At 45.4% G+C, this 17,419-nt stretch overlaps 1 protein-coding gene across 5 annotated transcripts in view; it reads left to right on the top strand.

Moving 5' to 3' along the window:
• NDRG2 (NDRG family member 2) overlaps window positions 1–17,419 on the top strand; it is a 46,078-nt gene that overhangs the window by 23,534 nt on the left and 5,125 nt on the right. For all 5 annotated transcript variants that reach the window (XM_084805182.1, XM_084805180.1, XM_084805184.1 and 2 more), the window contains exons 6-13: window positions 286–346; window positions 3,221–3,307; window positions 7,314–7,370; window positions 9,039–9,142; window positions 11,495–11,539; window positions 15,704–15,755; window positions 16,311–16,358; window positions 16,963–16,998. In XM_084805182.1, the coding sequence (XP_084661308.1) occupies window positions 286–346; window positions 3,221–3,307; window positions 7,314–7,370; window positions 9,039–9,142; window positions 11,495–11,539; window positions 15,704–15,755; window positions 16,311–16,358; window positions 16,963–16,998 (490 nt within the window). The remainder of the gene's footprint in view (window positions 1–285; window positions 347–3,220; window positions 3,308–7,313; window positions 7,371–9,038; window positions 9,143–11,494; window positions 11,540–15,703; window positions 15,756–16,310; window positions 16,359–16,962; window positions 16,999–17,419) is intronic.

Here is a 17,419-nt window from a genome sequence, read left to right as displayed (position 1 = left end):
GTTGGAAGATGCATAGATATTTCTGTAAGAAGAGAGATAAATATATCTATGCACATGCACATGGGGATAGAGGAAAAAAATATAAACAGTGGGCCCCAAAGGCCATGAAATCAAAAGGCATAACCTGTGACATTTCAAAGTGTACCCTCAATACAACTTGCAGAAGATGAGCAAATACAGTAACAACTGGACCCATTTCTGCACCATAAAAGCACCCAGGAGGCCAGACAGCTCCTGCACTTTGGTGTATTTTGCAACTTGCCTCTCACTTTCTCCCTCCTGCAGCTTCACCAGCATCATTGGAATCGGAGTCGGAGCTGGCGCTTACATTCTGGCACGCTACAGCGTAAGTGGGCTGGGACCCAGCACTTGTCATGCAAGGACACGTTAGACACATCGCATGCCAAATGGCTGGGGTCAGGTCACCTCAGATCAGAGTGACCTGAACATCTCAGAAAGTAACAGGAGAATCGGGCCACTGAACAGTTGGCTTCTGTGTCCCCAGCCATAACAGGCCTCAGGAGTGAGGTAGCCCAGCGAGAGTGAGAGGTTTTGGTTATTCGTTGAGCAGAAGTATCAGGGAAGGATGAATGGATTCAACGCTGATTCCCCTGGAGAGCTAGTATCATGTACTTGAGTAGTTAAGAGAATGTGTTGCAAGCCAGGAAATTCCTGGTTCGAATCCCAGCAGAGGCATGGACTCCCTGGATCAAACGAGAAAAGCCACGATCCTTTAGCCTTAGGCACATACTTAATCCTAACCTACCTCACTACATTATTTATTATAGTTATATTTTGCCTTTTCACCAACGAGCTCAAGGTGGCATGCATGGTTCTTTCCCCCCACCCCCGCCCCATCACTGCCATTTTTTATCATCACAACAACCCTGTTAAGTTGGTAGGTTAGGCTGGGTGGGGATTGGAACTCTGGTTTTCCTAGTGCCTAGGAGACACTCCATCACATTAGCTGTCCGATTAAGGTAAGGATTGCTGCAGTAATATGCGAGAAGCACTTCGAGCATTTGAAGAAATCACTATATGAGAGCTAGTGTGGCATAGTGGTGAAGAGACTAAGCAGTGCTCTGGTTCAAACTGTGTCTCAGCCAAAACAAAAAAATTAACATAAGAAGAGCACTGTTGGATTAGACCAAGAGTACATCGAGTGCTGCATCGTTTCCATCACTAGCAAGCCAGCTGCCTCTGGAAAGCCAGTAAGCTGGGCGTGAAGACAACAGTCCTCCTCTGTTACATGTCCCTACCATCTGGTATTCAGAGGTGTGCCTTTGAACATGGAGGCTCTATTGGAGCTGTCATAGCCATTGATAGAACTATCTTCCTCCATGCATTTGTCTAAACTAGTGTCCCCCAACCTGGCACCCTCCAGATGTCTTGGACTACAATTCCCAGCATCCCCAGCCAGCTATGCTGGCTGGGGAGGCTGGAAGTTGTCATCTAGCACATCTGGAGGGTGCTAGGATGGGGAATGCTGGTCTAAACCTTTAAAAAAAAAAACCCTTCCCTAATACCTTATTTTGTTTATTTATTTATAGCCCACTCTCCTGCTAAAAGTATCCTCAGGATTGTACGTCAGAGTGACAAAACCATATAATGTAATCATTGAATATAATCAGTTCTAAACTAGTGGACGTCACCACATCTTATGGTGGTGAATTCCATAGGTAAACTAAGCACTGTGTGAAATAAAATAGTATTCCTTTTGTCCCTTATGAACCTACTACTGATCACTTTCACTGGGTGGCCCCCAGGCAATTGCTGGTATTTTAAGAGAGGGACAAACCTCACTACTTTCTTCACACAAGCCTTCCTTAACCTGGCACACTCCAGATGGGTTTGACTGCTACTGCCCCCATATTGCTCATGTTTGCTGGGGATGATAGATGTTGCAGTCCAACACATTTGGAGAGCACCAGGTTGGGGAAGGATGCTCTATACCATTCATAATTTTATAAACACAATCCCCCCTGAGTCACCTTTTTTATTAATAAAAGGCCCCAAATATCTTAGCCTTTCCTCATAGGGAAAGTGCTCAACCCCGTGATCATTCTAGTAGTTCTTTTTCTGTAGCTTTTTCGGTGCAATGATGTCCTTTTTCAGATGGAGTAATCAGAACTCTTACACAGTATTCCAAATGTAGCCACACCTTGGTTTGCATGAAGGCATTGCACTAATGTTTTATTTTTTTCAACCCCTTTCCTAATAATTTCTAATAATGTCGATCGTTGGGTTGGATCCAGACTTAGTCATGCTCAGAGTAGTCCCACTGAAATCAGTGGGATCTGTTAGTCATGAGTTAGCTGGCTTTTTCACTGATGCTGTATGTTGAGTTGGTTCCCTCCAGTGTGTTGGTCTGGAATTCCCATTATCCCCTTGGTGGTGATGGGAGCACTAGTCTAACACATCTGGAGAAGACAATGTCGAGGAATGCTGTAGTAAGCTGTCCACTGTGAACTCAAGGTCTGTCTTCTATCCAACGAAGTCAAAGCTAATTCAGATTCCATCTGCATGAAGCATCACTTTACACAAACCATTCTCTCAGCCCTCTGTCTGCAACGTGGGGATGATAATACTGACTTACCTCACAGGGTTGCTGTAAGGGATTACTGAAGTCTGGTCTACATGTACTGCAGGCTGAAGTGGTGGATCGGATTGCACCACTTCAGACTCCAAATGGAAGGACACATTTCTGAATGCCGATAGAGAACCAGCACAGCAGGCAAAGAGCTTGGGTAGGAACTGTCTCCCGGATGTGCTAGTTTATTTCTCTGCAGGGGGATTTTTAGATGAGGCTGGGATTCAGAAGTGGCATCTCCAGCCAACAGTTTGAAGTGGTATATCCCATTTTACTACCAGCTTATTCTGCCGCTTGTATAGACCCAGCCTGAAATGACATACGGGATGATATAGGATGAGCACACTAATGTTTTGTTGTTAAAACAACAATATTATTATTTTTTGACAAAACAAAGCTAGCCATACTGGTCCATGAGGAAAAAATCCCAAATCTACAGCTGGGCAAATTAGGACCAACCAAAATTCCACTAAAATGTGCAAGTTTCCAAGTTCTCCAGGACTCTTGATTGGGCTAGGTGTACAAAAAGCACCTAGCCTGATGAAGAGTTTTGGAGAACTTGAATAAAGGTATTTTGGAGAAGCCAACTGCAGAATAATAACAACAACAACAACATTTTTTTGCCTACAGCTCTCTCACGCAGACACTGTGGAGGGCTTGGTTCTGGTCAACATCGATCCCAATGCCAAGGGCTGGATGGATTGGGCTGCTCACAAGGTGAGGCTGGGAGAGGGGAAGGGCAGGGCCAGTGGCTGCCTGTGTGTGTAATGCACATGGGACTCAGTTACAGATGGGGAGAGGCAGATTGGCAATCAATATTTAGTCTGCTTCAAGAATATATCTTACTGCAAGGGCAGGCAATGTAGTGCCCTCCAGATGTTTTGAACTACAGTTCCCATAAGCTCCAGCCAGCATTACCAGTGGTTGGATTATGGGAGCCGTAGGTCCTCTCTACACCAGCTTAAAATCCTGCATTTAAAACAGGGCTTTCTGCTTCCATTTTAAATGCAGGATCACGACGGGCTCCCTTTACACACGCCTCCTTCCCTCCGCCCCCACCTTTCCCCCCTTATCTGAGTCTTCCATATGTTTCATTCTATAGCCACCAGACAGCGTTGTAGTCCAGCTCCTCTTATTGGTGTTGTTCCTCTTTTCATGAGGGAACTCAAGTGGAACTCAAGCGCTGTAGCTTGATGGCTCATTATCTCCAATCTTTTAAAAAAATGGAATAGAGGTCATTTAGTGCAGGAGAAGCCCTGGAGGTGTCATTCAAAGGACTCACAAACTTCCATGCATAACCAATCTCAATAACAAGATAAAAGCCCCATGTGAAGAAGCCTGTAGTCAAAAACATCTGGAACACACCAGGTTACCTATGCCTATCTTACTACTATACATTTAAACAGGTAATGCAACCAATTTAACAATAAATAATTCCAAAAATCCATCCAAACCATTATTTGACAGCATTACTAGCTATCCATCACTAACTGGATAGTAGACTCTGTTGCAAAGTTCCTTTCAGTCTATCAGTTCCGTTGTTCCATGTCCACTTTTCCTCTTTCTGATGTCCTGTCTGTCTGTTTTCTTCTCTCTTTCTCTGGTCTGTCTTCAGCTTTATCTTCTCTATCAGTCTCCAAATGACTTTGCTTCCCCTGGCCTTTTCTCTTTATACTACACCTCTCCCTTCACTTGCTACACATTCTGTGAGTTTATAGGAGTGGGCATAGCATACTTCTCTCCCTTAATAATTCCCTGTGTATTCCATTCTGATGTGTCTTTCCCCAAGGACATTCCTGAATTAGAGTGATTCCAGAGGGCTCCTAGCACTGCCAATACAAGGCATTGTTCAGTTATCCCATCTTTTCCTCCTTAACTCATTTTTGTTGGTAAGAAAAAAGACAGAAGGAGCAGTGTGAAAAACCAGGAGGCTTACAAATTGAAGATGACGACACCTGCCCCCCTTGTAAAATTGAATAAGGCAGGGTGAATAAAAGTCTGGTCTAGAAGTACCCTTAAGGTGCAATCCTATGCATGTTTAGACAAAAAAAAAGTTCTACAACTCCCAGCATTCCCGGCTGGAGAATGCTGGGAGTTGTAAGACTTTTTTCTGTGTAAAAATGCATAGGATTGCGCCCTTAAACTTTCAGAGGGACACCTTCACTGGATTCTTCAAAGCACTTAAGAGTGCTTTGTGGATTCATTTTTTGGCTCTAAGAATATAGGAAGCTGCCTTATACAGAGTCTATCTTACTCAGTATTGTATACCACCCCGTCTGGCAGCAGCTTTCTGGGGTTTTCAGAGAGGGGTCTATTCCAGCCCTACCTGGAGACACAAAGGATTGAATTGGGGTCCTGCATGCAAAACATATGCTCTACCTTTGAGCTATGGCTTTCCCCTTTAGACTTACTCCTGCATTCCTTCCTAGATGTTCAGAGACATTATTCTGCCAGAATTCCCCATGAGGTCATCTTCTGCAAGGCTTTTATCGATTTGTTTATTTAAAGCATTTTTAATCCCACCCTTCATCAAAAAGGCTCCCAGGGTGACTTACATATGATCAATAGAACAAGGCAGTCCCTACCCACAGGACTGCCATCTAAAAAACAGGACACAAGAGGAAAAAAGGATGGGGAGGGAAGAGGGGGAAAAACAAACTCAGGCACCAACTCTGAAATAGTATTTCTTATAATAACCAGCTCGAAATGGTTCAGGTAGAGGAGGAACCCAATGGAGCGTGTCTTTCAGCAGGGCTGATGGAATAGCCTTGCCCTTCCCATCTCCCTCAGCTGCATTCATTCATTCATTTCATTTCATTTATATCCCGCCTTTTTTCCTCCTTAAGGAACCCAAGGCGGCGTACATAATCCTTCTCCTCCTCTATTTTATCCTCACAACAACAACCCTGTGAAGTGGGTTGGACTGAGAGTCTGTGACTGGCCCAAAGTCACCCAGTGAGCTTCCATGGCCAAGTGAGGGCTAGAACCCAGATCTCCTGACTCCCAGTCCAACACTCTTGCCACTACACCACACTGGCTGCAGCTGATCATTCCCTTTTGTACATTTCCAAGCACCTGCCTCAGTTTTTCTGCAGCCTTCTCACTTCTCCGCAAATCATCATATGCCACCTCCAGTTGCCTCTTTGTGGCGTCCTGCCCCATCAGCTGCTGGGGCATATTGCTGAGAAAGCCCCTTTGTTCCCAAGGGCATTTTCATCAGCCTCTGCTGGAATCACTGCACCAGTTCCTTCGATGCCTGTAACTGCACAACCGTGTTGTTTCTCACCCTTTCTCTAAAGGTTTCAGCAGTCTTGTCCTCCAGGCTGTGAAGCATCTGTCTGCTTGCCTGTCTGCCACACTCCTACCCTCTATGACTGTCAGCTGACAGTTTTGCCACATTGCTCAGAGAGAAAAACCAGCCGTTGCTCACATGCAATTAAAAATAGTTCACTGTTTTTCACTTAGACTTAAACATGGGGGTGGGAAGAGAACAGTGCACATCTCATCAAATGTGAGGAGGCCTCCACCTATTTCGGTGCTCAGCTTGAGCCATCCAATGGCTAGTCTTCTCTCCACACCTCTGCCAGTCCCTGGATTAACCCATCCATTCCAGCCATTATCAGTTCATTTAAATGAGGGTGTGGAACCCCAGGCCAGGGGACCAAATCTGGCCCTTCTGGGGTCCCAATTCAGCCTTCCAGATTGGGACCCCAGATAGCCACACCCCTTCCCCAGGCCCCACCCCTTTTCTCCCAACCACTAATCATTTGGTGGTTTGCCAGCATTTTCCTCCATTCTAAAAGGTTGGGATGCCTCTCCTAAGGCTTAGTTACTGGAAGGAGAGCTTTAAGTTTTAGCCCCTGATTTAGATATATGCAAGTATAAATTGGCACATTTCTCCCCATTTAAAATGTTTATGTGGTTTAACATTGGGCTTAAGCTTTTAAAAGACCAGGAAGCTCAATCCATCTCCCTTACCCCACCCCAAAGGCAAGTTGCTTAGAATTTGGGCAGGTTGCTGCTGGGACCCCCATTTTTGGCTGTGGGAATTTGAGAGATAGTGAGGGCAAAGGTTAATTTCTAGAAAGCTCCATGCAGGGGCCAAAGCTTGTCTAAAAGCAAATCCCTCTCTCATGGAAGATCAACTCCCTGATCTCAGGAACTTGAGAGGTGGGTTCCGGTAATTCAGCGGTGCAAGAAAAGACACGGTGCACATGCTCGAAAGCACCCTCTTTGTAATGCTTTGCCTAGCCCTGACATTGAAAGTCTTGGACTTGAGCAGTCTAAGCTCCAGATGGAGAGTTGAGGACCTCAGTCTCAAAGAACTCTCCCTTCCCACTGGGGACTGATTAGGGCCAAAACAGACATGACTTTAAATAAGCTTCTAGCAGCTGCATCTTTTTTCATTTTCACCCTGGAGTAGGTGCAGGGCCCCTGATCTGAACTGGGCCCTTAACATAGGGGTAGGGAGGCTTTAAAGATCCAGACTGGGCCCTCTGCACCTACTCTAGAGTAAAAATGGGGGTGGAGGAGAGAAACATAGCTGCTAGACACATATTTAAAGTCATGTCTGATTTGATCCTGAGCTAATCCCTATCCTCATTCAGACACCCATCAGGCTCATTCAGAACAGTGTCCATCTCTCTCTCTCTTTCTCTCTCTCTCTCTCTCTCTCTCTTTCTCTCTCTCTCTCTCTCTCATCTCATTCTGTTTATCTTTTCAGCTGACTGGCCTCACGTCCTCCATCTCTGAGATGATTCTGTCTCATCTCTTCAGCCAGGTAAGCATGTGCAGGAGGAGGGGTGGAGGGTAAGTTGGTATGTGGTCAGGATGGAGTGGTGTCTCTCTTGCAGAAGGAGCTGTCTGGTAATGTGAAGTTGGTGTCTATAAAACTGAACTTGATGTATTTATTTTAATAATAAAAATACTGATCTACTATTGTCGAAGTGCATGGCCCTTCACTGAGTAGCATAACAAAACAAGAAAAGAATCCACTCCCCACTTTCTTCTTTAACAGCCTAGACCTAATTCAGTGAAATTTTGGATCAATATATGTTTCTTTCCATTTTTAGTTTTCTTTAATTTATATTCATGTTGATTGGCTATAATTATTGAAGGGAGGGGCAGGGGAATAGATGCTTTCAAAATGAAGAAAAAATACAGAACAACTAAGTGAAAGGACAGCTTCCTGCCCTTAGGAGCTTACAATCCACATTTCGAAGAAAGGGCAAAATTTTGAAGTGCAGGCGTTCATCATGGCAGTCCCCATAGCCATGCCCCAAGGAGAGTCCAAACATTCAGGCAGCGGTAGAACAAACCAGTTCTAGCAGTTTTCCTCTCCACCAGGATTAGATCTTTGGTAAAGTGAATGGGTCTTATTGCCCTCTCAAGACCAGACCACCCCAAAATACTTTACATTACAACCAGGAACAGTATATTGTTTCTGGAAAAATTCATTTTCCCCCAGCGATTGTGAGAATTGCAGCTAGGTTCAGAAGGATCAGGGAAGTCTGAGGAAGGTGGCTGATGGTGTCAACATCCCTGCTAATGAAAAAGTCCCTGTGCTGCGTTTCTGGGAGCCCTGGCTTCACTACACTGCTGGCCAGTTCTCTCCCTCCCTCTCCCTCCCTTAATGGTCTTCAAAATCTGCCCACTGGCGATCACTTCACTGTATCTCATAATTGGGCCACCATGTGGACAAAAAAGGCTTGTTTTATGCCCCACAAAAGTCCATTTGCTTTTGAGTGAAGGATTGAGGAGCGCTGCATTATCCCAGTCACAGCGGTGCCCATTGAACTAGGGTCAAGTGATGAATGTCATGAATGAGCCACACGCATCTCTCTACTCTGCCAGTATTAGCAAGCTGGGATGTTCAGAATCATGACTAAAGAACACTGGAGGAAAAGGAGCCCCTCACAGTGTCGGCTTCAGTTACCTCAGCAATCACCAACTAAACTTGAGGACTGCCTGTTTTGCAAATTTGATGAAAATGAATGAAGATGGTTTTCCTTTCTCTAAACAAGGAGTGGTTGGATTTGATGTCCAGTTATGTATCTCAACAATTCAGTTTCAGTTTGACAGGCCAGTGGGAATTTTTTTGGTGGTGGGGAGGGAGGAGGGCGGGGCAGGGTGGAACGGCACTGTTTGGCATCCTTTGCATTTTTCTCCCAAAAACTTAAATTTCAGCTTAAGGGAGGTTAGTAGGGTTGCCGGCTTATCAGAAGGAATGTTTTCAGCTTCTTCTTGTGCCTTCAACGTCAGCTTGATCTGCAGAAATCAGCAGACAAAGCTTTTCATAGCATAGCAGTAAGCATTGTCACCTGCTAATGTCTACAGATCAGGTTGGTGTTAAGGCACAGCTACGGAGGCCAGATGAAAAGCTGGCAACCCTGAAGGCTAAGTGAGTATAGCAGGGCTGTAGTAATGCCCCATCTGTGTTCTTCCACAGGAGGAACTGTCCAAGAACAATGAGTTGGTGCAACAACAGCGGGATATTCTCAGTCATGCAACCAATTTGCCCAATATTCAGCTCTACTGGAGCAGCTACAACAGGTGTGTGTGTGGGCAGGATGTGGATGGGAATACAGCATCAACTGAAGACCAGCGTGAGGCTGTGTCAAGGTTGAGCTATCAGCATCTGTCAGAATGGAGCCAGGAAGCGTGACAAAGCCAGGATGCCCAAGCAAAAGATCCAGCCCAGTCAGGAAGCTTTTTACAGCTCTTCCTGTGTAAGAGGTGCCAGTGGCCAGCCTGGGTGGATATGGCTAGTCCAAAGCCTGAGGACACTTTACTGCCCAGGTTGATATACCTAGGGAGGTGGTGGGCTCTCCCACACTGGAAGTTCAAGCTCTCCCACACCATAGGGAGGCTCAAGATGAGGCTGGACAGCCATCTGTCAGGGATGCTCTGACTTGGCTTCCTGCATTGAGCAGGGGGTTGGACTCGATGGCCTTGCAGGCCCCTTCCAACCCTACTATTCTATGATTCTATGAAATTGCAGTCTTGGTGGTTCACCACATAATGCAGCCGCACACAAAGCTGCAGATTCCCAGTTCTAGTCCTGAAGGCTCCTGCTGGGGTGTCGGGCCAGGGCTTACCAGCATGAGGCAACTGATGGGGTATAAATATTAAAGATATATAAATAACTGGAATGCCCTTTCCCTCTAACACAGGCATTTCCTGAGCTGCTGATAGCTGAGACTGAGGGCTTTCAAATAAACTGTTTACTTTTAAGAAGAACTACCTGCCCTTAGAGGAGCACACCCTCCGTGTTTCTGGACAGCTCACTGTTCTGATTATGTCTTCTGATTGGAAAGGAGCAAGCCCAGAGCGCTGTGACCAATGCAGGGATGCAATGGGCAACCTCCTTTCAGGGCAGGTAGTTCTGCTGCATCAGGAATGGCTGCCTGTCCAATCAGAACCAATGCAGAAAAATAGCAGAATTATCCTTCTACAGCTGAAACAGACTGCAAATAGGAAAGGTGGGAACAGTAGATCATGCAAAGATCCTGCAGACAGCCTCCTAAGTGGGTGCAGGGCCAGCTTGGAGGGGGGTGGAGGGCGAGGTGCTTGGCAGAGTACCATCCGGTGAGGTCCCCCTCCTACTGAGCTCGTGGGGAGCTCTGAATCACTTATTTTTGTAGCGCCGGGCAGTGGCTATGCTTTTTACCACAATGCTGCAGAAGTTGACTCAACTTCCAGGGTGTTGTGATAAAAAAAAAATATGGAGCCTGTATGAGTGTTCTGTTTTTGTGTGTTTTTAGCATGCCTAGAGTAGGCTTCTGCAGTGGGCACTGCCAGGGCACTGGAGCCTCGAAGATGCCACTTGCAGAAGCTGGGGCTGTATGGATGGCTTTTGATGTTCAGGAGCTTGGATTCATTCATTCCTCCCGCATGCTGTAGCAGTTTTCTCATGGCACACAGTTTGGAGGATTGCCATTCTAGTGAGCTTTTGTTTTAATGGACCTTACATTTAGTCTCCATGCTTCCTTCGATAACTTATTTTAAAACCCTTGAGGTTTGGGCAATGTGCTGATATAATTAAATCAGAATCAATAGATAATTGATTATCAAATCACTGCACCATTCCTATTAAGTTACACTGACCCTGAATGCAGGCATGGTTAGCCCAGAGAAAGGTATGGGGACTGTAGGCAGAGCTGTCTATGTGTTGAACTTCTACAAAGGTTCCCCCAAAGTGCAGAATGTGTGATACTGGGAGCAGAATTCAGTCTTCTGAGAATCTTAGCTCTCATTTACAAAAAAAGAAGAAACAAGTATCTCGTCCTCATGGATGGAAGAATATGCTTGAAGGTGTGTAGGGAATGCCAGCAGAAATCTCAGAACCAGATGGGTGGCTGAATGAGATTTTGAGTGATTGGGGGCAGGGGTTTACATATTCTTTCTTTGCTCCTTCTTACTACTAGTAAAAGTAGGGGAAAGGATGCAGAATTGTAAAAAAAAAAAAAAAAAAAAGAGCCAACCAAATTGTGTGAAATAGAGATACCGTGCCAATTGACATAATTTCTACCATGGTGCAGAATTAAGTTCTGCTTGAGTCAGGATGTGGTTTGGCTGGATGATTTTGATGGAGTGATGTAAGCACTGAGTACACAGAGACCTGGAAATAGGTAAGCTTGCTAATACCGGAGTTTCAAGGGTGCTGTTTTAATAGGTATGCAGAAAGGAGGTGTTTGGCAAGTGTATAAATGCCTGTTGAGGGCACAGAAGGACATCTTATGTTCTGGCGTTGGCAACTCTAGAAATAGGGGGACAAGCATACAGAGAGCCTAGTTGTGGGATTGGTATGGTGGAAAAAGAGGGGGATGGGTTGCTCAAGGAGAGCTGAGCTTAGGAGGTTGTAAGAAAGATGCTTAGAAGTTCCCATTTTTTTCCCCCTTACAGCCGCAGAGACCTGAGCTTGGAGCGTGGAGGAGACATTACTTTCAAGTGAGTGCCTGCCAGTCCCTGGATCTTCCTTTGTCCTCTTGGGTTTCGACATACGTCCTTTCCTGCCCAAGGTTGCCATTTCTACATCTGGCAGGTCTCATATGCCTTAAACAGATCTATGAAAGTTGGATGTTCAACAGGGGAAGCTTTCGCCACAACTGCTTCTCTATGCTAGTTAAAGCTGCATCTAAGGTTCCTCTGCCATTGTGTAGCAATTAAAGGCACAGGAGCCCGGGCAGGTATGTAGATAGCATCACACGTTGGAAGACTTTTCAAGTGTCCACGCCAGGCTGAATGGTTGTCTGCTTTCATCCAAAGAGAATTCGTTAAGAGCAGCAAAAGTTTCTCCCGTCCTTCCAAAGGGAGGTGATTTTAATATGTATTAGTGACCGGAGGAGGTAAAAATTATTTCCACTTGCAGTGCATCCTAACCCAGTGCTAAGAAAGATGTACATGAAATGGTCAGCCTCTTCTTGTGCCTTTAACAGCTAGCTTGATGTGCTGCAGGTACAGCTTCTCACAACATGGAGATGAAAATGATCACCTGCTAATGTCTGCAGATTAAAAGTGCAATCCTGTACACCTTTACCTGAGAGTAAGTCCCATTGAACTCCATAGGACTTACTTCCCAGTAGATGTGCATAGGGTAGCACTATAAGAGTTGCTTAAAGGTGGAGAAACAGCAAGCTGAAATGTTTGCAGCTTTTTACATAAATATTTGGCTTTTCCACATTTAGAAATTATGTAAGTAATTCAGAATCTGTAGGAGGAAAAGCTGAAAATTGAGTTTTTAAAAAATGTCATCTCCTCTTTCTGCTTCTTTGCTTCTCATCCCAATTAATCTTATTCTGTTTTAATTAGTTACAAGCCTGCTCCATTTTTCAAACTATTTTTTTTCACTCTGAAACCTCAGGGACAAGCCTGCATGATTAATTAATCCAAAATAAAAGGCGTGACCTTGTGAATAACTTCTAGAGGTGGCAAGAAGAAGGTAGAAGTCACGCTCCCAGTCTGAGAGAGAGACTGAGCCTAAGAATAGATATTTCTTAAGATATGTGAATGTAAGCAATCTTCTGGTGCAGTTTTTGTGCTTTTCTTTTTCCTGATCCAGTATCCTGAGGAACTGTCAAGGCCCCAGGACCTACCACCATCCCATAACCCCCCACTGCTTCTTGCTGCTATTGTATGCTTGCCCACCAGCTTTCTGGGTGAGCAAGTAGATGCCAATGAGGAAAAGGGCCCTTTGCTGCGGTACCAAAGGGATCTAGAGGGCAGGGCCACTGCGGGTATCTTTCTGAGAGTCTCCCCTGCAAAGCCCCCCCGCCCCCCTACCCCTGCCTGGCTATACCATTGATTTCTCTCTGCCAGTTTTCATGAGTTTTCTAGTCATGTGCATTCCCTTCTTTTAAGAAACCCTGAGCTATTCTATATGTTGAGTAACATTTTTGTTCAAAGACCTGAATTTACACAGAATCAGCTGCACACCCTTTTTTACATGTTCACACCAGCAACTCTGATGGAATGTGAAGAAAAAGGGACGGGGCTTTCATCTCTGTAGGACTTGGATGCAGGCCTAGTTCTTCTGCCAAATTCAGGAGGGAACTGGGCCAGCTTTTACTCTGTTGTTACTCTAGGCAAGAATTAATATTCCGGCCCCCACCCTTGGCATCGTGTATGTAGGGGACTGTGGTCATTCTTCCATTGTCTTCTCAATTGCAGCCTCTTATCTTAGGCCATAAGTGGATGGATTGAGGAGAACATATTGGCTGGGACTCTTCCCCTTCCTGGTTTCCCCAAAGTTTTTTGGGTGGAGGGGCGAGGGGAAGAAATGTGGGTTCCTCCATTGAGGATTTTCCACTATAAAAATTTGCCTCATGAATTCTGACATCCCAGGCAATTGCCTGTTCAGCTGGGTTGAGCTGACCCTGGGAGTGGAGGACATTGACAGTGTGCTGGGGTTGCCAAGCAACCTCAGGAAGTGCTTCTCAGCCCCAGAAAAATGTCTAGGCCTCAGCAGATGTAGCAGGCAGGAATGTGTAGCTGGCTGCCAGGTGCCTTTTCCAGTTGAGCATCCAGGGTAGACCAGCCATGGCTTTTCCAAACCCTTATTGTGAGGATTCTAGGAAACTATCCTGCTGTCTCCACTACCCAGAGAGGCCTGATTGAACATATGCAGATCATGGGTCTGCCTCATCCTCAGTGGTCCCATGACAAAGAAGTCATTGACAACCTGAGAGCATAGCTACATGTTACATAGCTTCCTGACCAACAGGCAGAGAAAGTTGGAGGGGGATAAAAATCCCGCACAACACAGGAGAGGAGCAGCCTCTACCTACCTTTCTCCCTTTGTTGTTTATCTCCTCTTATGTCAGAGGTGGGCAACTTGTGACTCTCCAGATGTTAGGAACATAGGAAACTGCCTTTTACTGAGTGAGACCATGGTCCATCTTGTCCATTATTGTTGAGACTGACTGGCAGCAGCTCTCCAGATTTTCAGGCAGGATTCTTTCCTAGCCCTATCTGGAGATGCCAGAGATTGAAACTGGGACTTTCTGCATGCAAAACATGTGCTCTGCCACTGTGCTGTGGCCCCATAGCCAATGGTGAGGGATCATGGGAATTGTGGGCCAACACTTCTAGAGGGCCACAAGTTGCCCACGCCTGCCTTATAACAATGGCTAATTTTCTCTGCTCCTCAGCTTGCCAGTTGTGGAGAAAATTAGTCACTAAAAGAGAGATAAGGGGAGGTAAATAACAGAGGTGGTAGGAAGGTGGCTAGCAACTATTGCTTCACTGTGTGTGTGATTTCTCTCCCTTCTGGCTTTTTCTTCCTGTGGGAATGAGCCTTCAGAATTCTCCTGCAGTGGGGAAGTTCTCATGTGGACAGTAACGTGTAGTCTACACAGCAACTCCTGGAAACCATCTTAAGACTGTTTCAGTCTGCAGACATGGCTTTATCATCATGACAGCCTTTTCTCTCTCCCCACCTGCAACCATTTTGCATAACATCTAGCCTGGTGAAGAATTCTGTAGAATTCAGAGTCTTGCCCACTGTTTTTTTTTTTACATTTTGGTTGGTTGTAATAAAGGTATTACCCCATTGTGAATTTTCTATGAAGGAACTACCTATGCTTTTTATGTAGCATGAAGTCATGCTCTAATATCCCAGTTCCGAAGCTATTTGTTGTTGTTTATTCGGTCACTCGCTTCCGACTCTTCGTGACTTCATGGACCAGCCCACGCCAGAGCTTCCTGTCGGCCGTCGCCACCCCCAGCTCCCCCAAGGTCGAGTCCGTCACCTCCAGAATATCATCCATCCATCTTGCCCTTGGTCGGCCCCTCTTCCTTTTGCCTTCCACTTTCCCTAGCATCAGCATCTTCTCCAGGGTATCCTGTCTTCTCATTATGTGGCCAAAGTACTTCAGTTTTGCCCTTGTTGTATCCAAGCACTGCTTTAGCCACTTTATTATTAATTATGAAGGCTACTCCATTTCTTCTGTGGTCCTCTTGTCCACAGTAGTAGATCTGGTCATTTGATGTGAAGTGGCCCATTCCAGTCCATTTCAGTTCACTGACACCCAAAATGTCTATATTTAATCTTGACATCTCCCCAGTAACCACATCCAATTTGCCCTGGCTCATAGATCTTACATTCCATGTTCCTATGGTGTGTTGATCTTTAGAACATCGGATTCGTCGTTCACCACCAGTACCATCGGCTGCTAGCTGTCCTTTCGGCTTTGAGCTAGCTGCGTTATCACATCTGGGGCTAGTTGAACTTATCCTGTGTTCTTCCCCAGTAGCATTTTGACCATCTTCTGACCTGGGAGTCCCATCTTCCAGTGGTATACAGACATATCTCTGGTTGTACTGATCCATTTCGTTTTCATGGCAAGAATACTGGAGTGGGTTGCCGTTTCCTTCCCCAGGGATCGTATTTAGTCTGACCTCTCTGCCATGACCTTCCCGTCTTGGGTGTCCCTTCACAGTTTAGCTCATGACGTCACTGAGGTGCTCAAGCTCCAGCACCACGACAAGGTAATGATCTCCTTTGCTGGAGTCCAAAGCTATTTACTTGGAAGTAAATCCCAAGTAAGCAGGTTTGCAACTTTAAAACAGCTTTTGCCTTCTGACACACTTTTCTCCCCCTTTGCACATTGCCAGGTGTCCTGTGATGCTGGTGGTGGGAGACCAGGCACCTCACGAAGACGCAGTGGTGAGTGATAGTGCCTATGTCTTTTTGTAAAAGCTCTGTAGCACCAAAAGAACATGGAGCCACTGGGCCTCCTGTCCTGTTGATCCAGCAGTCTTCTCTGAATTTACAATGGAAACTAAGATACGTGGTTCTAGTCAAACCTAGAACAGACATAGAACTTTTCTACATGAGGCATTTATTGTTTGCTCGTGATTTCTTACCTACGGTTGTTTACAAGTTCCTTAGACAACGCTGTGATCCTCTAGTTCTGCTTCTGCTTTTTCAGAGCACTTTCCCAGTTTTGTTTTGAACAGGGGAAATGGGATATTATTTCTGAAAGCACTGTTTGTACTGGTGTATTTGCACTATTCCACTATAGCACAGCTCCATCTAGAGGTTATGTAGCAGAAAAACAGGAAAGGAAAAGCTCTTTGTGTAGAGCTTGGTTCTCAGTTCTGCGACAAAACTGAAAGTAGATACGGCGATTAACAGACTTGTGTAGAAAAGCTGACTCTCTCTCATCTTCCGTTTGCTCTTTATCCTCACACTGTCCTATCTGTTTCTTTCTCCTGTCAGGTGGAGTGTAATTCCAAACTGGACCCCACCCAGACTTCTTTCCTCAAGGTAAGCAATGCCTCTCAAGACCACCCTACATGCAGTGCATAGGGTGTGTATACGGCTTTCAGCTCCTTCCAACTCTGCCTCTGTCCATGTCACTGGTTGCTCATTGTTCCTCCAGCCAAGACCATCACTTTTCTCTCTTTTTTCCTTCCTGCACCTCTCCCAGTGGTCCTTGTGTTATGGCCTGCCATCCCCTAACCTCACCCTTCTGTGATTCCTAAGGCTTGCCTGAATCCCCTTGTTTGCTGTCAACCTGCACCCCATCAGCTCTTTGTTCATATAACTTTTATGTCGTTGGGGAATTTTGATTCCACAGACTTTTGGTGTGCAAGGAATGGTGGAGCCAGTTTTGTACTCCACATTTTAGCTCAGGATTATTTATTTTATTTTGTTACATTTATTATACACATACATACAAATTTCACCCTTGGTCTTACCTTTATTCCATGCTTTCCTGGAACGTTTGCCTAAAAAATCTGCCCTCTTGCAAAGTCATCCTAAGCAGCCACCAAAAATAAAGCCAGACCCTCCTCCTCACCCATGTATGCTCTGCAGCTTGCTCTGCAGGGAAGTGCTGCCCACTTAAGTTTGGGTTTGTTTCTTTCAGATGGCAGATTCAGGAGGACAACCACAGCTGACCCAGGTAAGACAGACTGGCACAACCTCATGCTCAGGAGGAAGATTTGGTTCAAGGTTAGGTTGTATGTATTTGGTATGCTTCGTTTTTAAAAAAAACAACACCCTGTAATGTTTTGTTTCTTCAGCTGCAATGCTGTGCTCACTTACCTGGAAGTAAGCCCCACTGAATGCAGTGGAAGTTACTTCTGAGATATGTATAGGATTGCACTGTTAAGGCAAAATCCTATGCATGTTTAGACAGAAAAAAGTACTACACTACAACTCACAGCGTGCCCCAGCCAGCATAGCAGGCTGGGCCATGTTGGGTATTGTAGGACTTTTTTTGTCTAAAAATGCATAGGATTGCACCCTTAATGTATTATTCCTTCTCCTACTAGAGCATTCTTCAAATGTTTTTGTCAATATAGGCTGTGTGAGTGAGTGAG

Source organism: Heloderma suspectum, chromosome 6 (genome assembly GCF_057233095.1).
Source record: "Heloderma suspectum isolate Gila_16-S chromosome 6, 16-S_ref, whole genome shotgun sequence".
NCBI classification, from domain to species: Eukaryota; Metazoa; Chordata; class Lepidosauria; order Squamata; family Helodermatidae; genus Heloderma; species Heloderma suspectum.
The sequence above is the reverse complement of the archived record's forward strand: the minus strand, read 5'-3'. Positions and strand labels throughout refer to the sequence as shown.